Source organism: Propithecus coquereli, unplaced genomic scaffold, assembly GCF_000956105.1.
Source record: "Propithecus coquereli isolate 6110/MARCELLA unplaced genomic scaffold, Pcoq_1.0 Scaffold31, whole genome shotgun sequence".
Classification (NCBI taxonomy): Eukaryota; Metazoa; Chordata; class Mammalia; order Primates; family Indriidae; genus Propithecus; species Propithecus coquereli.
The window spans coordinates 1,425,491-1,448,435 of record NW_012148730.1 but is presented as its reverse complement, the minus strand read 5'-3'; the positions used below and the strand labels follow the sequence as shown (position 1 = coordinate 1,448,435).

General features: G+C 40.0%; 1 protein-coding gene across 1 annotated transcript; it reads left to right on the top strand.

The window, feature by feature from the left end:
- The first annotated feature begins 6,467 nt into the window (after nt 1–6,467).
- On the top strand, nt 6,468–20,954 carry TNMD (tenomodulin). Its single transcript, XM_012650050.1, has 7 exons — nt 6,468–6,741; nt 6,907–7,038; nt 15,534–15,674; nt 15,886–15,987; nt 18,580–18,733; nt 20,082–20,248; nt 20,573–20,954. Exons 1-7 carry the CDS (start codon nt 6,694–6,696, stop codon nt 20,780–20,782), a joined length of 954 nt encoding a protein of 317 aa, XP_012505504.1. The 5' UTR covers nt 6,468–6,693; the 3' UTR covers nt 20,783–20,954.
- The last annotated feature ends 1,991 nt before the right edge of the window (nt 20,955–22,945 follow it).

The following is a 22,945-nucleotide window of genomic DNA, read 5'->3' as shown; positions in this document are numbered from 1 at the left end:
AATGGAGTCTTAGATATGACACCAAAAGCACAAGAAACAAAAGAGAAAAATGCTTAAATTGGAATTTATCAAAATCAAAACTATTGTATATCAATGGACATTATCAAAAAGTGAAAAGCCAATCTATAAAATGGGAGAAAATATTTGCAAATTATATGCCTGACAAGGAAACTTCATCCAGAATATATATATTATGCATTACAGTATTCCCAGTCAAAATTCAATATTTATTGAATTTATTAATTGAAAACTCTATTCTTTACATTCCAAAGGAAAAAAATGGAAAAATATGGAAAACAGTAAAGGAGGGAGAAAAGAAAGATAACTCAGAGATGTTTCGTAAAATTCCAGATGTAAAGGTAGGTGGGAGGCAGAAGGAAAAGACAAAAAAGCCTGGGAGAAAAAGAAAGTCATCTGAGTAAATTGATCTGTTGTAACTTCATCTCTCTCATGCAATCAATATTCCACCCACACTGAACTACTCAGTCCCTCACCCCAAATACAGACTTATACACCTGTTATTCTTGCAGCCCAGAATGCTCTTCCACATTTTCCTCCACCCAAATCCTACTTTTCACGGCCTTTTGACCTTGCAAAAGCTTTTGACACAATTCTCCACTGCCGTCTTTGTCAAACACACTTTTCTCTTGGCTTTTGCCACACTCTAGTGTTTTCCTCCTATTTCCCTGGCCACTCTATTTCAGTCTCATTTGCCATCTCCTCCTCCTCCATCACCTGATTTCTAATGCTGGAATTTCTACCATGCAATCTGGCCAGCCAAAGGATGAATGAAGAGATTATTGGTTAAAGATGGTTAAAGAACCATGGTTAAAGAACTGGTGTTACCCACGATGCCAAAAGACAGTGAAGCAATATTGACCAAGTCCTAAGGGAATGAAAATATGACCCAAGAATTTTATATCCTGTCATTTTGCCCTTTGACAGAAAGATATTCTCAAACAGACAAAAGGTCAAGAAATCCAACACCTATGAATGTTTCTTTAAAAAAAAAACTAGTAGATGATAAAATCTAGACAACCAAAATATACATATATAAATAACTGGGGAATAAAGAAGCTGTGATAAAAGGACTAGTGGTAAGTATTGAATAAATTTAAACAGAGAACGAAGACCAAACAACTTAGAGAGTTCTAGGTGGAGAACAGAATGTAAATGTTATAAACTATGAGAAGGTACAAATAATAATATAGCCAAAATAAATCAGTAAATGAGGGGGAAAGTACAAAGGGGTGCATTTTCTCATATTTATAATAATGGCTTACTTTATGCCAGGCACTGTGCCAAATATTTGATATATTTATTCCTCACAACAACCCAGTGAAGTAGGTATTTTTTAATCCCCATTCCAGAGAGCAAACTGAGGCACATAGAGATTAAATAATTTATCCACCCTCACACAGCTAGTAAGTGCAAGGACTGATTTAAACCCAGGCAGGCTGTCTCCCACGCTCTTAACCAACTTCCCAGGAAATCAGTCAACACTATCAAAAATTGAGACATGGAGATAAAAATACAAAGACTTCAACCTCTTTATATTTTTCAAATCTTTGATCTTTACTTTAAAATAGTCTTTCAAAGACTACTATTCCTTGAGTGGGAAGAAACATTTATCTCAAGTTATCAATTCCTTTACTTTCACTTTGATTTATTTTTCTTTCATTCAATTCAAGTATTTTTAAAAATTCATAGTTTTAAAAGTAGCATATTATTATATCTATTAAATTTTTCTATATATTTATTAATCCTATATAATAAAATTGTTGCCCAGAAAAATGTTCATTGATCTTAAAGCAGCTACCATTTACTAAGGGTTCACTATCTGCCAGGTATCAAAGTAAGCACTTTGTATGGATTATCTCATTAAGTTATCACAACAACCTTGTAAACAGGTACTGATTTTATCCTCCTATTTTTCAGATAAGGAAACTGTGGCACAATAATGGTTGTTCCTGGTTGGTGGAGATTTGGAGGGATTTTTTTCCATCTTCTTTGTACTTTTCTGTATTTCTCAATTATTTTTATAATGAGTATTTATCTTTTTTATAAAATAAAAAAGAAAGCCATTCTGAAAGCATGTTTTTAAATAAATAACTATGAAGATTCCCTGGGGCTCAATCTTGAGCCCTCTTCTCTTTCTGCTCTGAACTCTCTTCCTAGACCATATCATCAACTCCCATAGCTTTGAATATCATCCAAAGGCAAACGGACCCTAAATCTGTATTTCCACTCCAGGGCCTGTTTTTCTGAGCTCCAGACACATGTGCCCAAATGCCAACTGGACAACTCCTCTTGGATGCTTCATAGACAATTGGAATACAGCATTGTCTAAAACCATGCTCATCATTTACCCCAAACTGGTCCTCCTCAGTGCTTCCTGATCCCAGTGAATGGTGTCACTCTCTACCCAAAGACACGAACCAGAAATCTATGAGTCATTTTTTTATTCCTCCCTTTCTCTCATCTTCTATATCCAATCTATCACCAAGTATATGCTACCCCTAAAATGTGTTCCAAATCTGTTTACTTCTCTCCATCTCTGCTGCTACTTTCCTAGTCCAAGCCACTATCATCTTTTTCAATTACGTCCTAATTTGTCAACCTTTAAAAATTTTGCCCACTTGCAATTCATTCTTCTCACAGCAGCCAGAGAGATGTTAATAAACATAAAAGAAATTCCGCTTAAAATCTTTCAATGAATTCCTATTGTTCTTAGAATAAACTTCAGTTTAGCCTGTAATACCAGCTACTAGGTAAGCTGAGGCAGGAGGATCAGCCTGGCAACATAGCAAGATCCCATCTCTAATTCTTAAAAAAATAAATAAAAATAAATAAATAAACTGCAAATACTTAGCATGGCCTTTGTGGCAGAAACTGTAAGTTGCCTGCCTACCTAATATGTTTCCCCCTTCTATAACAAATCCAGAATATTATTAGGAATAGTAATAGGCTCAGTTGAAAATAAAACCTCCCCAGACTCCTGTATAGCTAGGGGTGATCATCCAACCTAGTTCTGGCCAATAAGATAAACAAAAATCTACAGGATAGAGCTTCCAGGAAAACTATTACTTTTCCAATAGACAGGGAAAAACTTAGCTTGCACATGTTCTCTTGTCCTTTACTCTCTCCCCTTTTTCTTGCCTGGAGGTAGAGCAGCCATCTTGGAAGCATGATGATAGAGGCCATGTTCAAAGGATCACAGAATAGAAAATGGAAGCTTGGGTCCTTGCACTTGAACTGGCCCTGGATTGCTGAAATTGAGACTCCTGTTATGTGAGAAAAATAAACCCTTTATTGGGTTAAACTACCATAAGTTGGTTTCTGTTACATGCAGCCAAAAACAGTTCTAGGAGATACAACTTTGGATGCTATGGCTCCTGCCTACCTCTTCAGTCTTATTTCAAGAAACTCTTCTCCTCATTCACCATATTACAGCTACATTGGCTTTCCTTTTATTCTTTGAACACTTCAACCCCTTTCCTGCTTCAGCATATTTGCATGTTCTGTTCCCTCTGCCTGGAGTAATCTTTTCCCTACTCTTCGCCAGCTAACTTCTATTCATTATTCAGGCCTGAGCTTAAGTGACATCTCCTCAGCATGGACTTCCTTGACCCCCCCCATCCAAATTAGGTGCTTTCATAGCACTCTACACTTTTCCTTCTTAGCATATTTAATAATTTTATATATATATATATATATTAACTTATTTACAGGATTTTGTCCTCTTGGTTTAATGTCTGTCTCCCCAACTAGACTCTGAGCTCGATAAAGTCAGGGACTGTGTTTGCTTGTTCATTACTGAATATACATCCAGCCTCTACAATAGTGCCTGCCACATAGGGGACATTGAATAAATATGTGCTAATAAATGAAACAATCTATTGAAATGTCACGTCCTTTGTGCCATTTTACCTGTTTTCCTGAATTAGAATTAATCACTCTTCCCTCTATGTTTCCATGGCATAGTGCTTTGACTTCTATTTTAATTCAATCCTTTTAAGAAGTGAGGCATGTTTAAAAAGATCTCAAAGTCTTTTCAGGAAAAAAACACATAAAAACTAATTATAATACAAAGTACAACAGTTGAAGTATGAGGAAGATACAAAAATAGCACAAGGGAAAAGGTGATTAACTTAACAAAGTGGTAGAGATGAGACCAGGGAAGGCTTTCAGAAGGCAATAACATCTAGGTGACATTTTGAAAGCGAAATGAGAATTTTCCAGGTAAACAAGGGAATGAAGAGAAATCCAGGCAATGAATATAGATGTGCAAATGCCCTGCAGTGTGAGGAAGGCATCAGAAACACAGTGTGAATAACATTGTGGAGGGGAACCATCCAACCTGATAAACATAGGTTTCTCTATGAGACTGCGCTCATAACTTGTTTTGTTTTGTTTTAGCCAAAGAATTGTACAACAAATAGAATCATGACATATTCCATAATTTACATAACCAATTTCATGCACAATCATGTCTCCAACAATTAGAAAATTATTTTTCTTCAAGATATTAAGATGTCAATGGAGTCATACGCACATGACCCATTGCTCTGTCCAGCTAAGACCCTCGGTTGGCTCCATTTCTGTAGAGAAAATTGTCCAAAATCAAGGCTTCAGAGATAGACAGGGTCTGGACCATGAAGTGCCTACTATGTCACCATAAGCAGCTTAGATTTTATAGGCAATAAATAGATACTGAAGGATTTTAAGCACGGGAGAGATTATCCTCCGATTTGAGCAATGGATGGCAATGGATTAAAGGCAAGGAAAACAGAATTCTATTGTAACAACAAAAGTAACTATGAGAACCTCGACTAATACCGTGGTGATTGAGAATGGAGAGAATAGGATGGCAGAGATAATTTAGAGGCTTAATTGATTGGATTTAATAATTGATTAGGCATGAAGACAAACAAGAGAGAAAAAAATCGAGGATTATTTGGAGATTTCTGCTCTAGAGACTAATCATTGTGGCATTTAGTGAGAGGTAACACAAAAGGAAGACTATGTTTGGAAGGGGATATAATTAATTCAGTTTGGGATATGTGGTATTTGAGGTGCCCATGAGGTATTGAAAGGGTCTAGCAGGTTACATGTACACATGGGTCTGGAGCCCCAAGAGAGCAGTCTGGGTGAGAGATATGGATTCAATACTTGTCAGAGAAGATGACAACCTAAAATAGGGCTTTAGCAGTGCACAGAGAGAGGAAGGAATAGCTTCAAAAGATGTAAGAATTTACAATAGACAGGACCTGGTGATTGGTTGGATAGAAGGGATATGAAAAAGAGAGGGGAGTCTAAGACAAACCTCAGGTTTCTGGTTTGGGAGACTGGGTGGGTGATGGTTGCACTGTTATGAGCTGAATTGTGTCCCCTCAAAATTCATATGTTGAAGTCCTAACCTCCAATACTTCAGAATTTGACTGTATTTGGAGATAGGACCTTTAAAGAGGTAATTAAGGTAAAATGGGGTCATATGGATGGGCTTTTATCCAACATGACTGATGTCCTTATAAGTAGAGGAGACTAGGACAGAGACACACATGGGAGGAAATGCCACGTCAACACGATGATGTCCATCGGCAAGCCAAGGAGAGAGGTCTCAGAGGAAGTCAATCCTGCTAACACCTCGATGTCAAACTTCCGGTGTCCAGAGCTGTAAGAATATAAATGTTTGTTGTTCAGGCCACTCAGTCTGTGGTACTTTGTTATGGCAGCCCTAGAAAACTAGTATAGCCACCAACCAAGATTGGGAATATAGGAAAGAAAGTAAGTTGGGGAAAGGAGGTGTTGAAAGAAGAGTTTGACGTGGAACATGTTGAGTTTGAGACGCCTGAGGTACATCAGGTCGAGATGTTCAAATGGCTTTGAAATTAAAATATAGAACTGGTTTTCAGGTATAGATTTGGAAATCATTGTTACGATATTTTAAACTGTAGGAGTGGGTGACATCATCTAAGACGTGTATGTAAAGTGAGATGATCATCAAGGAGAGATTCACAAGGCATATCAGCATTAAGACACAAACTGAGGAAGAGGACTCACAAAAAGAGAATAATCAGGATGACGAGAGACAGCTTATAGTTAGTTTTTATTTTATCCTGTTTTCATTATAATTAGTTGAGTACATATCAACCTCAGTCTTCAAAGAGCTTTAACACAGTGAAGGAGGAAATATCTTATTCACTTCTGAATCTCCAATACCAAGCACAGTGCCTGACATTTAATATGCCTGCAATAAATATTTATTGAATCAAATGGAATTGAAATTAGGACTTCATTCCCTCTTTGTTTTGTTTGCTTATTCCTGGAGTGTGCAGCATGTATTGCCACTGATATTTTAAGTTCCTAGTGAAAAATCATTTCAATGTGTCCTAGGCTTGGTCCCCTTCCAATCCAACCCCCAGGACAATAGTTTTCATTATAACCTTCTGTCTTTGCCATTCTGGATGGAATTCTGTGCACAGAAGTTATATACATATATGGGTATATCTATGTAACAAATCGCAGCACAGGAGCCCCCTGGGCTCCCTCAGGCTCTGGTATGACATATTTGAGCCATATAAATTCAGCTTCTCCTCTGGCATCTGTTAGCTGACTCCCTTGCAACTCCACCTCAGCAGTGGTCTCTCAGTCTTCTCAAAGCAGGGAAAGAGTACTGTGTGCTGAGAGACCATGGCAAAGAATCCTCCAGAGAACTGTGAGGACTGTCACATTCTAAATGTAAGTTGATTGATATTTTTTCCCTTTTGAGCAGAAGCATGGTTTCACAGATTTATCGTATTGCAATGTGAATATCAGAAAGTGAAATCAAAGGTGACTTTGAATTATGGCTTGCTATTTTGAGGGTTATTGTGTATTGTTTTATTCTCTCTGTTCTTTGCTTAGGCAGAAGCTTTTAAATCCAAGAAGATATGTAAATCACTTAAGATTTGTGGACTGGTCTTTGGTATCCTGGCCCTAACTCTAATTGTCCTGTTTTGGGGGAGCAAGCACTTCTGGCCGGAGGCACCCAAAAAAGTAAGTAAAGCAAATGCACATCGTTATCCAATGCTTCTGGTCTGAATTTGATTATATTTAATCAGTGGTTGATATGTAAATGACTCTGAAATGAAAATCATTAAGTCTCTTTCGTATGTATTTGCTGGTGGTATGAAAAACTTAATCAAGATTTTGCACTCTTTTATTGTCTAATGATTTTGGTAAGGGACAAAATTGTCTTCTGTATTTCAGTTAGTAATGATAGGATGTAGAATTACCCATTCTTCTACAATGCTTGGCTTTAAGGAGTTAAGATTCCTCCTAGAAGCAAATTTTTTACTGTAAGAAAAAACTTTCCATCTTTCTTTCAATTATCTGGGCAGAAACTGATGGAAAAGTAATTATACCACCACATAAGGAGAAACCACCAGAAATGGCAGCAAAGGATTTTCAGGGATTATGTTTCTGACTTAATGCATCTTCTGTGAGGACAGGCAGCAAGCTCTTTTTCAGAAGGAGCAATTCTTCTACCTGAGATCACATTTATTTATGCTTTAAAAAAATAGCTAGAGCTTTTCAGCTCCTCACCAGCCACAATCGTCACTGTCCCACGGAGATAGTAATGCCACAGGGTAGAATCCAGTGAAACAAAGTCATTAATCACAAATATCTCAGAAAGCTCCCGATATTGGGGTCATTTGGTGAAGCTTTGCTGGTCATTGTAGTTTGTGTGATTGTTACTCCTGGGCTCACATGCAATGGACAAGTTTAGATGTGACCCAAATAAAACTGTAGTCCCTTCCATTTGAAATATAATTAATAAATGTACTAGCTGCAAGGTGTGAAGATGGTTTTCTGGCTTTGCCATGTTTTCCTGTCTGTGTGTGGGCTGTTGCTATTGTTGTTGTTACTGTTGTTGTTAATTTGCTGTCATGAGATGCTGGTTTCTATTTGGTAACAGATGTAGGGAGGGAAAGGCACAAATCCAGGAGGGAGAATGAGACAAGAAGAAAATAGGTTGGCATGGACTGTTAGGAGCCAAAGGAGTGATAGGAGTAGAGAAGAAAGAATATGGATCAATGAGGAGGGAGAGGCAGAGGGGAAGACATAAGAAATAAACTGACTAAGTGTGTAAAAGAAACCAGAGAAGTAAGGCATAGCCACCCTTGGATTCTCTACCTCTGCTGCCATATCCCCTTTCATTTCGTCCCAAAGGATATACCTTACCAAGTTTAAGTAGGAGGGAGAACAAACCAGACTAACTTGTTTGCCTTTTTATTTATACTTTGCTCCAGAAAGGATTCCAGGCATTACCCGATGCCTATAGTTAGCCATCCCCAGCCCTCACCCTCCACCCCCACTGCTCCCTACTTCTGAACTACTTACTGTTCAAATGTCTTTCTAGAGATGCCACCTGTGTTCAGGCTAGCAGGGTGGGCAAAGCAATGAGATCAGGAAGGAAAAAGCAAATGAATAAGAGTGACAAAATGCATCCAATACAATGCTGGTACCACTTAGCTAATTCCCAAGGTGACATGCTGTCGCACAAATAGAATCTTGGATCCTCTTGAAAATTATGTGAGTTAGAGGGCCATAAACACTTTTGTTTTCCATGGCCATAATGTACCTAACTGAGTGGGGTCGGTAGCTAATCCTTTTGATCACCTATAGATGTCTGCCTAAACTGGGGGCCAAATGGCCTTTCTTATTTTATTGTAGCCACTGGAACTGCAAATGCTATTCTGGAAGAGTTTATATGTTTTTCTAAACCTGCACTGCTATTTGCCTCAGTGCAGCTATAAATGACTAGGCGGAGACTTTGCCTTTATCTTGAAAGGTGCCAAACACACTAGCAAGGTCCATGATGTCCTCAACTTCCCTATTGTGTCATTTTTGCTTCTTATTCAGTTCTCTTTTTATAAAGAGCAGTTCTGTGATTCCTCAAACCAAAAGTAAAACTTTGCCAGTGTATGCATGGAAGAGATGGGATGTGTTACCCATAAAGTTTATCAAAAATCAAATCTCTTGTGAAGTAGTCCATCTTGGGATGTAATTTTCAGCAAAGGGACTCTCGGAAATGAACAAAGCTTTTACAAAGTAATCCAGATAAAAGACAATAGGTGTGTCCTAAGACAAGTTTCTCCACCATGGACAAATTTTGCTTGCTTTCCATTCCAGTGGGTTGTTGAAATTTATTGTCTTTGATATTTAAGTCCTGGCCTTCACAAGACCAGGTTTGGCTCATTGCAAACTGAGAAACTAGTTGGATGATGAAGATGCTTTTCTTAGTCCACTACTACCTTCAAGTTCCAGACAAGGAGCCCAGGAGACCATCTATATTTCCAGTGGCTAAACCTCTACCAATGAGTCTGCCCTGGAGCTGACGTAGGAATCCTAGGATGTGACTAGTAGCCATATTAGTCTCAGAAGAGTTGCAGAGGAAAAGGATCTAGGCATCTTACACAAATTAAAGACTCTCCCCTTAAGAGTATGGCCTAGCAAGAAACAACAGTTAGCCGATTAAAAACCAGGTTCTTCTGGACCTTCCTTTACAAGCCTGTGGGACTCATGGGAACTGAGGGGCCCTTGGTGGAGAGAACTGTGTATGCTACTGTGCTTATTGATGGCAGTGGTTTGTTTGCTGTCCAGAGGCTTCCTCCAAGCTCTTAGTGTTTGCTCCCCTAGCCCCCACCATGTCTCCTTTTTATTTTGTTTTTCGACATCTGTGATTAATAAACTGGGTTTATTTAACATCCTACATCTGGTGTTGACATTTCCATGCCAGTAAGTCCTTCTCCTCCCTCCCACCTTGGTGTGTACAAAAGATCCAGATTCCTGATTCCAAGGGTGAGTAAGCCACGCTTGACCCTCTCTCCTCACATATGTTGAGTGCACACACACACACACACACACACACGCGCGCGCGCACACACACATATCAGAGAGAGAAAGAGATCAAAATAAAGTGAAACAAGGAGAACTAACTCTGGGTGAGCTACTACACTTTCTTACAGGCCCCAGGCCCCTAATCCACAGCCACATATAGGAGCCACTTGAGCTAAATGAAAGCCAGGTCCATCGAGCTCTGTATTCAGCTTTCTTAACCAAGCAGAAGAGACCTATTCAGTCCCAGCAATTCTGAGAAAGCATTGCAATGAGAGCTCCACTTCCAGGCAGTGACTGCCCTGGGATCACTGAAGCAGAATCCCCAGAGAAACACTCTTGCTTAAAGCTCCCTGTATTACACATCTCACTTGAAACGATCAGAAGCCAACTCCCCAGCTAATTAATCTAACATGAAGAAAGCAAATCAGAAAAATCCCAGCCCTTAAAGTAACAGTTTATAAACACAGCACAGATTTTGTAGCCCATTCCCACCAATCCTTTGTGGAATGAGGCAGAAGAATATAATAACTAAATAAATGAAAGGCGGTCCTTCCTGCCATACGTAGGAGCTGCCTGTTGACTTTAGTACTGTCTGGAAACCATCAGGGCCACACAGCAATTAACAGATTTCTGGGGATGTTCCCTCAACTTCTCCATACCACCAGAGCAATGAGAAGTGGTGGGGACAGGCAGGCATCCATCTGCCCTTCCCACTTCCACCTCATCTGTGGATGACCATTAAAACAGTGTCACCCAGAGCTGAGAGCCCAATATCAATGTAAGCTGAAAAATCCTTTGCTCAGAAGAAGCATTTTCTTGCCATGTCTGACTCCAGCTTTCTCTGTGCCTATTTCTCTAATGCTAGCATTAGTCTGAAACTAACTTTCTTCACTCCTCTCTGGGCACCAGGGAAGACAATTTTCCTCCCCAGTTTCCCTGGGCTTTCCTACACAACAGTCTTGTGGGTGAAATGTGCATCTGGAGAAACGTTTATATAAACTCAAGGAAAAAAATTGAAGTTGTGGGTGGAATATCTTTAGCAGGGGGACTGAACTTCATCAGATAGTGCCACGTTGGCATTTTAGAAAAGAAGACTTATCTTCATTTATTTTCCTCTTAAAGCATTGTGAGACCCAGGCCCACCCTTGTACAATAGTTCTCACTCTGGGCTACCCAGGGGCAGCTCCCACTAATTACGTGGAGCCAAACTCTGGCTGTGACATTCTTAGTCAGTTCCTTTGTTCTACTACGGCAGCATCTGATGAGCAACTTATACGGCACCAGCAAGGAAAGCATGAGTCTTCAAAGAGAGCCGTCCTTGAGTGTCTGAGAGTGCAATTGGGGCTGGAGGGGGAGGTAGTCGAGGTGATCAACAGGTAGTAGCACCCCAGTGATCAACCTGGCAGGTGTCAGCCCAAATCTGAGCAGAATTGATTTTACTAACTATCTAATATGATAGCTGGAAAGTGGTGGGGGATAAAGATAGGAACTGAGTCCCCAGAGACAGTCAGTGACTTGCCCAAAGTCACACAGCTTGTAAATGGCAGAGTTGAGGTTAAGACTAAAATCTGGTCTGAAGATTCTTTCCATTATTTTTCATCTGTGTTTAAAAATCAGGGGTGGGGACACTGGATAGGGGAAAACTTTCTGGCCAGCTCAAGTCTGTAGATGAAAGAAGTGGCTTGCTCATGTTGAGAAAGAGGAATGTCTGTGCTGCTTATGCCAATTTTTTTCAGAGCTGAGAACTGGTGATTGAAGCTGCAGAAGTCCAACTTTGCATAAGAAACAATCTGTCTGTTCTGTGTTGGTAAAGAAACACCCAGAGGCCCTTTAGTTCCCACAGGCCTGGTCAGTAATAATATGGTACAGTGCATTCCCTTCCCCTCCTTCCAGCCTAACACCTGCTAGCCAGCTATGCTGAGCATGTATTTCACCTTTGCAGAGTGTACCTCATAAACAGACAGTAAAGGATGAAGGCGGAGGGAAGAGCAGCTAGATTAATCACAGGCTTCAAAAAACAAACCTAAGCCAAATGTCCTCAAATCCCTGTCAGGACAGGCTAAAGCTACTTGCCCCCAAAACAGATCCATCACACTGAGGTCTGAGGCAGCTTTACTATTTATAAAAAGCTTTCTTTTCTGATCTCAGAGACTGTCATAAACAGAGGGGGAAAAAAAAGGCAGGGAAAACTGCAAAAAGGGGATGTTAGAGTTCATTTGCTGCCTGAGTAGAGGATTTAACTGGACTGAGGACAAAATTCCTGGGCAGGGAAGAGAAATGGGTTTGTGTCCTTTCCATGTTTTGTCAGTGTGGTCTTCTTACACCTCTCACTGCCTGGGCTTAACCACGTATCTGTTTCATTTCACTTGTGATTCATATTCCACACCATGGGCTTCCTTGTCCCATTCCAGTGTTCTGGCCCTTGCAGTTAAGGCCAAATTTATGTGTGGGTGGAGTAAGAGCTCATTTGAGTAGAGCTGGAAAGATGCTCTTGCCCCCCAAATATTTTCTATTCCTGGGGCCACTGTGCCTAAAATCCCCCACTGGTACTTCACTCCTTTGAGTAAAGTATTACTCAACTTTTTAAACAAATACCCATCACTAATATCTAAGTATGAAATTATTTGTCAGATTGACTTCTTCTCTGTCATAAGGTATTTGAAGCACCATGAGATTCCTAGATTGTCTAGATGGGAGACAAAAGGACAGACAGAGATGGAAATGGGAGGCGGAAGGGCCATGATGGGGGAAGGGCCATGCCAGGGCAAGCAGGATATGAAAAGAGAACAGAAGAGGGAAGCTAGAAGCACCAAAGCTTAACTTTCTCTATTAGCCACTTTGGCGGGGGTGTGCTCCTTGTCACACTCTGTGCTTGCTCTGTCTTTTCCAGAATAAAGCTGAGTTAGGGGCAATCTGAGATGAGCTACTTGTAGCCCACTCACACTTCTCTCAGGACAGTCATCCTGTCTATGCTTTAGCTTGTTCCTGGAGAGAACAAAGCCATTTGTTCCTTCATCTCCAGAAAGACCCTCAACCCCTGAGCCAGGGGAGCTTAGTAAAGAGCAAAGTACTCGTGATGCCAAAGGCATGAGCTCAGTCTTCATATGGGCCAGTGAAGCTTGCATAGCCATTACCCAAGCAATGTGCTCCACAGGGACCTGGACGAGACAGTATGTCTGGATTTGCTCAAACCCATCCCCAAACAGTCAAAAGTGGGCCACCAGCATCATCTTCCTAGACAAAAGACAGTCTGTTCCAAAAGGACACCTTTGATAGTGGAATTCCATCTGGGTGAATATATAGTTCCCCACTCCTACCCCCCACCACGGATTCACGCAAAAACGAAGTCGTTCCCATCCCACTCTATTTAGCAACCTACCATTGCTAACATAAAGCCGACAAGCTGGTTAATGAATACAATCAGAATGTATTCCTTCCTCCCTACCAAAAAAGTTTTTTGCAGGAAGGTTGAAAATAATCAAGATCTGCTGAGCTTGGCAGTTTCCAAGAGTTTTCATCTAGCAAGGTGTCCAAGTAAAGTGCATTGCCAACAGTGCAGGAAAACTCATTCCACAGAAGTACACTGAAATCCTAAATGTCACCAGTATGGTTCCATAGTCTTCTACCAATGATTGAAAATACAGCCTGTATTTTCTCTTTTGCCCAGGTAGGCAACAGTCCAATATCCCCTAGTCTCTCACCTCATTTTTCCATACAATAATCCATCAGTGGTGCTACTGATGAAACAAACACCCCACCCCAGCCCCCAGTGGCTAGTGGTGTCAACATTTGTCTCAACAATGAATAGTATTTCTAGCAAACTCCCCCCTGTTGGGAGAGCTGACAAGACTGGATCTGAAGTGGATGCCTCTCTCTCCCTACATAGACCAGATGAACTCAATTTGTTGCCATAGGTAGAAGTTTCTATTCTCAAGCTGGCTGTAGAGCTAGAACTGAGGACATATTTATAACTAGAAGCAAATAACAAGCCTGAAGGTATTTGCTACCTGTCACAAACCAGGCCAGACTTTCTGAGTTAACTCTGCAGTTGCTGAAGGGTTCTAAATACTGTTTTCTTTCCACTTTTAAAATCGTCTCTTAAAAGACCTTGCCAATGCTGAAGATCTCTCTTTTGGAAGATAAGGATGTGCCATTGGTGGGGAAAACCTATTCAACGAACACTTAGCCATGTCCAAGTCACTGTAGGGCTAACCAAGAGGTAAAAACTTTGTCTCTTGTGTTTCTATTCAGCAGCTGCAATAGACTTTTCACCCTTGAAGTAACACTTGCTTCTACAAATGGTTCCAACTTATTTTTCTTCTTGAGTTGGGGAAAATTTGACCAGGTTAAACTAATATTCAATCACAGACATCAGCAGACACTAAAAAAACAACCCAATCAAGTGTAAGCTCTACGAGGCAGCCACTGGGAACCGTATCGTTAGAAAGCAATGTTGCCTCTGTAGACGACTTGATTTTTCAGGCTTTTAGTTTCCCAAATTCTTTTCATAAGGAAAAATGAATATGAAGAAACTTGATAAACAAAGGCCCCCTAACAACAGGGATAAGATAGATTTCCAAATGGCACCAGCAGGCCTGGCCTGGTTTGTGACAGGTAGCAAATTCCTTTATGCTTATTATTTGCTTCTAGCTATAAATATGGCCTAAGTTATAGGTTATGGGCTTACTCCTAAACTGGGATACTGTGTGGGACTGGTCCTCTTGGTCTTTAGAAAGACAATTGCCTCTTTTAGAGGGGAGGAGAAAATCTGGGGTTTTCTTTCAGCCACTCAAGAGAGACCTGATTGGCAGCCTTTCCAAGTCACTCTTCTTGGGAGGCTCCGCATTGCTTAATGCAGGGCACTTGACACAGTTGTTGAATTCTATATCTATAGGAGAATCTACAAACCTGGAAGACAACTGAGTAAGGTTTGCAGAACAGAAGCCAGGAATAAACTGGATGGGGTTAGTTAGCCTATAAAAGAGAAGGCTAGGGGAAGGCAATAAATGTTTCCTGGAGTTTAAAGGGCAAAAGGAAGCAAACAGGGCAAGGTAGGACTCTTATCTAATATTGATCAAGGGGAACATCTTCAGATTCTAAAAAAAGACAGACCCAAGACTGTGTGGCAATATAAAAGCCCTGGATAGATAAGGAGATAGAGAACAATACCTAACCATTCTAAGTGTGTTCGAATCTCTTTCTCAGCCCTAGTGAATTTCATGGGGGTGGTGGAGGGGTGATCACAGAGCACTTGGAAAGGGTTGTGGTAGCTCAAAGGAGCAGCATAGGTTTTAGGTGATCCCTCAGCTTAACACAAGGGGAAAATACTTTACAGGCTGGTTTGCAGAATATCATTTGCTATTTAGTCAGGGCTGCCAAGAAAACTGTTGGAATTCTAAGTAATTAGCTCAGCAACTTGGCTTGAATTCAAACTACCAGCTCTGAAGGGATCCCCATATCAACTTGAGAGCCAAAAAGCACCTCACTTTAAACTCAAGTTTCAAAGAATTCCCAATGGCAAACTGCTAAGATGGTACCTCACTACAAAAGCTCTGGAAAGAGAAGGTGCCCCAGATATTACCCAATTAAAGTACTTTATGAAGGGGCACACTGAGGATCTTAGAGATTGTTTTCCTCTGTTCTCCCAGACCTATGACATGGAGCACACTTTCTACAGCAATGGAGAGAAGAAGAAGATTTACATGGAAATCGATCCTGTGACCAGAACTGAAATATTCAGAAGTGGAAACGGCACTGATGAAACATTGGAAGTACATGACTTTAAAAACGTAAGTTGGATGTTTTTCCCCTAAGGCTTTCCTCTTAAAATATTAGAGCAGTTGAGTCCGGTTAAAAATAGCCTTTAACCTCCATTTAATTTAGTAGATAAAGCTTTCCCTTTGAATTCAGATATTGCTAGTCTGGGGTCCTGACAGATCATGGAACTCATTAACTGTGGCTATTTCAGGAAGTTTTATTATTGTTTTGTCTGTTTTATAGGGATACACTGGCATCTACTTTGTAGGTCTTCAAAAATGTTTTATCAAAACTCAGATAAAAGTGATTCCTGAATTTTCGGAACCAGAAGAGGAAATAGATGAGGTACGTAAGAGTAACAATAGTGGTAGCAAAAGACATGATATATTGGGTGCCATGTGCCAAACATTGTACTCAATGCTTTACTGTCCTGTGATTCTCAAACAACTCTATAAATAGATCCTATTAGTAACACTATTTTCAGATTAAGAAACTGAGACTCAGAACCAAAAAATGACTTGCCCAAGGTCACACACCTATTGAGTAGTAGATTGGGGTCTTGAACTCAGGCCTCTCAAAAACCTTTCATGCTTTTAGGTGCAACACTAAAACATTATGTACATTTGCTTCCAAACCAAAGATCTCTAGTAAGAGGGAAGAGCCAGAGAAATGAAATCAATCTTGTCTAAGATAAAATCCTTAAAAAATATTCCAAAGGCAACCTGAGGTTCTTGCCACTCGTCACACTGCAACATTCACCTAGTTTAAAGATTTCAGTTCATTCACCTTACCATTTTGTACTGGGCCGCTAATGAAATAGACCACATTTAACCTCACTAGGAAAGGCAAAAGCAAAGAGGGTGAGAACTGCAGTGAAATATGAATCCTCTGGCAACGCACTGCTAGGCCAGGGTGAGGCAACGTAGGGTACTGGTGCAATTACTGAAGGGCCCCTGAAAGCCTAGTAGAAGATGGATGTTATACAACTAAAATACAGCTATCCATAAAGCCCTTGAGACTCTTTATTGTTCCCTGGCATTCTGTCTATCATCACAGTATATTTTTACCAGTGGGGAGAAGGGCCATATGGTGACAGCGTACCCCACTGTAGCAAGGAAAAAACAAGCATTGGTTTGGTTAGGTTTGGTTTGGTTTGGTTTAGTGCTTAACTGGCAAATCTAAAATGGGATTATGGCAGTGGCACAGTGGCCTCTCTATAGACTATAAGAACATTTTTCTATTTCTCCTCTCTCTGCCCTATTCTTTTTCACTTTTCTCCCACTCAAGTCTCCCCATTTTAACTCTTACCTACCCACTTATCTTTTTCTTTTCCCTTTCTTTTTTGGAGGGTGGAGGGGGAGGAGCACTTTTTCCTTTCCCTTACCCAAGTCTCAGAGCTGTCCTTAGCTCCCACATTACTCTTTCATGCTACTGGTCTCCTCGGGGTCAGAGAAGTTACAGATCCTTATTAGTAGAATTTCCAAGAAAAAGAAGAAAATTCCCCCAAACATGATGCTCTGTTCCAAGGCCTACGGTAGTGACATATTTTGGAGATTATTTTTTAAATAATCATAAGTTAGATGCATCCGAGGAACAGATCAACTTCCAGGATATTAGGAATGACAGTGGGAGGCAAGGGTAAGAGGAAAGGAGAATCAATAGGATTAACAGGCCACTATACACAATATCATATGCTGATTCTTACAGAAAATAATGTAAGCATTTGAGTAGGCCAGCCAGCAATGAAAGCCTGAAGTGACATAATAGGATTTATTTTTCTGAAAGAGATAAAGGCAAAGACCCATAATGTCTCATTTTGGCCCTCATTTATTCTTCAGTTAATTTTGCTGAATCTTTAAAATACCACAAGTATTAATCACATAACAGTAAGAATATTGCACCTTCAAGTAAATCCTATTTTTCATATTCACACTACATATTTTCTATGAGACAAATTTGTAGTCCTGAATGACCAAAAACCCTCTTCTTCTGTACTTCCCTCACCACTGTAGCCACGGAGTGTGCATGTTAAACATGCAGAGCAGGTATATAAATAGCCCTGATTTTGCTAACAAAGCTAGTCAGCATACCAACCTCATTTTATACAATCCCTTTTGATGCATCCCAAGGTCTTTACAGACTCAAGGACAAAGGTGCTAAGACTTGCTGTAAATGACTCGGGGAAAAATTAGTAAGAACTAGGTATACAAGACAATTACTTCAATACTAGAAAGTGAAGAGAAGATGGTGTCCTTCACATTATAAGAAAGGCTATGTAAAGCAAAACCACTCTGTGAGATAACCTCTAAGCATCTAGAATGAAAGGAACACAAGAGTGGTAAGGCCAGTGAAATCATCAGCTGCAGGCTTGACTTTAAAACATAAAAAGACATCTTTTGTCCTACAACTAGCTACCATAACGGACAAATGTTGTAAAACCAAAATATTAGGCTCAGTTGCTATTTAATTGATCTCACCAGTTGAAGTTATAGGAGTTTTTTTCAGTTTGAGGTCAAATTCTTCTCACAACCCTAGCTGCAAGCCTAAAACAAGGCAGGCTTGCAATATCCATTTTTAAAAAGAGAAAACAAGTGTAAATCACTCATGGTTCCAGAAGCTCAAATTAAAACATACAAGGCCCCTGGGTGCCCAGAAAATAATGGAGAGCCTTTCTGACTTTAAGTGAAATGATAACAGAAAAGGCTCCTATGTCAGTAAGTAGCCCTGCTGTTAAATCTAGAAGAGAGAGAAGGATCAGCTGTTAACACCCCCAGTGGCACCTACTGTATGCAAGGCACAGAGCTAGTTCACCAGCAGCCCTAGGATTGGAATTGTTATTCACACTCAAAATAGATTGTTTTCTAGCATCCCATAATTTCACACTCATTTTATTAATTTCTCTGTTAATCCCCATCCTGAACTACTCTCTTCTTTCAGAATGAAGAAATTACCACAACTTTCTTTGAACAGTCAGTCATTTGGGTCCCAGCAGAAAAGCCTATTGAAAATCGAGACTTTCTTAAAAATTCCAAAATTCTGGAGATTTGTGATAACGTGACCATGTATTGGATCAATCCCACTCTAATAGCAGGTATGGCCTCCTCCTCCTCAGCCTCCTCCTCTTTCCAAACACAGTAACAGGTTAATGTTCCCAGCATTCAGAGACCACATTTCTAGGAAAACAAATGATCAGTTTGTATCTTCTTGGATGAGACTGTATATGCTGACTGCCAGAGAAGGGAATTTTTCACAGCCAAGTTATAAATCAGATAAATTAATGCTGACAGGCTTTTAAATATCCCAGCAAAGGTAACACCACCCTAATGTGACTAGTGATAGCAAAAAGCTAATCTGTCTGTCTTTGCACATCTATATTCATTGCAGTTGCGATACCAGACTATTGCTCAAACCACTGTGGGTCCAACCAAAGAACAGAGGAGAGAAGAGCAAAAACAATGCTCTGTTGTCAAGAAGGATTCTCTATGTCAAATGGTGGCATTCTCCCCAGAAGATAGGACAATCACTGCAATACAAATTTCTTTGTGGCTGTTTTAGGAATCACTATAAAAGTAATTGGGGGCTAGAGGTCGAGAGTAGAAGAGTCCAGCCCTCAACTTCCAGACAGCCCATAGAGAAGGTAAAGGCCCCTGGACGTCTTGTTCTGTCTAGCTAACATGGAATTTGGCCTCCCTCATTCTGGAAAGCATAGATTACTATGTTACCCAAGAGAGGCCATTCCCACCAATGCAAACATCTGTTGGTACTCTTTGGAGACTTAAAAAAAGGTAATTAAATGCAATGTGGTGTCCTGGACTGGATGCTGGAACAGAAAAAGGACATTAGCAGAAATACTAACGAAATCTGAATAAAGTCTATAGTCTAGTTAAAAATATTGTACCAATGCTAACTTCTTAGTTTTGATCATTGCACCCTGATTATGTAAGATGACATTAGGGGAACTGGGTGAAAGATAGATGGGAACTCTGTACTACTTTTGCAACTCTTCTATAAATCTAAGATTATTTCCAAATAGAAAGTTTTTTAAAAATTTTTAAGACAGGAAACAGAGGGAAGCAAGTGAAAGACAGAGGACATCAAATCAAATCAGACAACTAAGAAATATTTATTGAGCACCTACTATGGGTAAAATCACTGTGGGAGACACAGACGTCCCTTGTCCTCAGTTTTTATTTTAGTGCACTAATAAGGCAAAGCAGTAAATGTCTGATGCCAAACAAGCAAAGAAGAGGTCTGTGTGCATAGGAATGGTCAGGTTTGTTTTGGAAAATACTCGTTAAAATATCAGCTGAAGGAGCTTGGAAAAGTGGCCCAGGTGTGCCTAAATGAAAATCTCCATCCCCACCTGCTAGTCCCCCAAGCACTTCCTTCAGAAACTTTTGCAAAGCAGTCACGTCACAATCTTGTATTTATTATTTTAGTTTCCGAGTTACAAGACTTTGAGGAGGATGGTGAAGATCTTCACTTTCCAACCAACGAGAAAAAAGGGATTGAACAAAATGAGCAGTGGGTGGTACCCCAAGTGAAGGTGGAGAGGACCCGTCACACCAGACAAGCAAGTGAGGAAGAACTTCCAATAAATGACTATGTGAGTTATGTTCATGTTAACTCTTGGTAGAGGAGAAACAAAGATCCCTCACAGAACTTACTACCCCTCAGATCACAATCATTGGAAGGAGAATGATCATGGTTTTAACAAAAAATCTTTAAGAAACTTGGAATCTCCAGGAAGCTCATTCAAAATCAATCTTGATGTCTATTGATATATCTTCATGATCAGGCTAAGGAGCTTAATTTCTCACCAGCCCCCACCTCGTAAAGTCTTATAGTCCTCCCCTGCTTGGTGAGACCTCTTCCTAGTGAACCTTCTGCCTCTACCCCTGCCCCCAACACTGGCTTCTTCTTCTTTCAGACTGAAAATGGAATAGAATTTGACCCCATGCTGGATGAGAGAGGTTATTGTTGTATTTACTGCCGTCGAGGCAACCGCTACTGCCGCCGCGTCTGTGAACCATTACTAGGTTACTACCCGTATCCATACTGCTACCAAGGAGGACGGGTCATCTGTCGTGTCATCATGCCTTGCAACTGGTGGGTGGCCCGCATGCTGGGGAGGGTCTAATAGGAAGTTTGAGCTTAAATGCTTAAACTTCTGGCAGCCAACATATAATAAATGCATGCTATCCAATGAATTTCTGCCTCTGAGGCGTTTGGCTCTTGGTAGCCAGTACTCCAGAATTACTTGTAGGTAATTCCTCTCTTCATGTTCTAATAAACTTCTACATCATCACCAATGGCGTGATTGCTGCTGAACACACTGGGTAAGTGTTTGCTGAGCATATTCCCAGCAACTGAAATGAAACAGACCTGCGTAACATGGATGACAACAATGAAGTTTGCACTTCATCAAGTTCGGGAGTACGAAAGGGCAAAGCGTACTGATTCTCAAATGCCATATTTTACTCTGCTGTATTGAGAAAGTAGAAATGAGGGGCTGATGATAAAATATCCCCATAACCAATGCATCAAAACAGATTTTTTTGTGTGTGCATAGCCTCAATGTTTAATTATCTGAAAGACATATTGTGGACTTGCTTAAGTATCAATTAAGCCACTGGACAGGCAGTGAGTCACAGCAGGCCAACACTAAAATATTCCAAATGCGCAGACTCAGCAAAGGAGAAAGCTAACCTAGCAAAAAGGGTCCCAGGCTCTCCTCCTATAAACAGGAGCTCAACTTTGGACAAATTCAACATCTCATAACCTTCACATCTGACTTATCTTTAGGTCAGTGTCCAGTTACATAACTTTCCAAGGTAATTGTCTGAAAAACAAGGCCCCATAAATATCATTCACAAAACAGGCATCATAAGAAATCACTGAGGTAAGGAATCAAATAAGATTTTTCCTCCCAAATCATAGGGAACTAGCAGTATGCCGCTTTCTTAAACGAAGGATAAGGCCTAGTTCCCAATCACCTCACACTTTGCTTGGGAAAGGAAAATGGGGGCAAAGAGGAAAGGAAAAGAAGTGGTTAGAGGGTAATGTTAACCTTGATGTCCCAGCCAGTTCCAGTTTCAAAATTCATGCTCTATCTGTCACCCCTTCTAGTTTCATTTGAAGGTAGCATCCTTCATTGCTCAACTTCAAAGTTATTGTGTCATGAAAATATCTGTCTGGAACTTTCTATCAGAAAAGTATTTTCAAATAAAATCTTCACCAAGATGCTTGTGGGCCAGGAGTCATTTCCCCCCATTTAACAGTTGAGGAAACACATAGAAATGGCTTTGCTCCAGGCTGAGACAAGTTAGCCGGTCATTAATTGATAATTAGCACACAAGCCATACTTGGATTACCAATTTTCACAGAATGAGAGCACAATAAAATGTATCTAATAATGCACATCACTGAAAATGTTTTCTTTTTTATTGATGATTTAGAAGACATCTGGAGTGCTTTGATTATCATAACAGGCATTAATTTACAGTTTAAATAGAAAAATGTAAAAGACTTAAGATTCATTTGAGGTTGTATGGACTTTATGATGTTCCCTATTTTTTTAATAAATTCTTCATTTATAACATTGCTTTTTTAGATCAGCCAATAATTTTAAATTCCTGAGATACTCAAATTTATGCAATCTATAGTATACTATATATATCATGCTCTGTGAGGGATATAAATGAAGTAGAAAGTATACTTCCTATTTCCAAAGAAAGATAAGACACCCAGAATACATAAGCCCAAACACAGGAACTTATATACAACTAACTACAGTTGTGTATGCTTTGGATATATGTGACACACGCACACTCACACACACACACACACACACACACACACACACACACACTAAGAGGTATAGGTGGATCCATATCACATTTTAGATTTTAAAATCTAAATCCTCTGTACTTCATTTTATGCCTGTATAAGTTAATGCAGTCATCCCTTGGTATTCACAGGAGATTGGCTCCAGGACCCACCCCCCCACCGACCCAGGACACAAGTCCACAGATGCTCAAGTCCCTTATATAATATAGCATAGTATTTGCATACAACCTACACACATCCCCGCCTATATTTTAACTCATCTCTAGATAATTATACACCTCACATTTTTTCAATCCAGGAAACATTTCTTGTTCAAATGAGATACCTCAGCCTCCAAATAATTTCACAGTGGCAAAGTGTGATCCCCTAATGAAGTAGGCCATGAGTTCAAAAGAAAATACAAAGGCATGGTTACAGAAGCATTCAAATCATCATGTGCTTAGGGAAAAAAACA

Coding starts and splice junctions, on each gene's coding strand:
- TNMD (XM_012650050.1), top strand. CDS start 6,694: ATGGCAAAGAATCCTCCAGAGAACTGTGAGGACTGTCACATTCTAAAT. Junction 15,988..18,579: donor CAGAAGAGGAAATAGATGAG/GTACGTAAGAGT, acceptor CTCTTCTTTCAG/AATGAAGAAATTACCACAAC. Junction 18,734..20,081: donor CAATCCCACTCTAATAGCAG/GTATGGCCTCCT, acceptor TTATTATTTTAG/TTTCCGAGTTACAAGACTTT.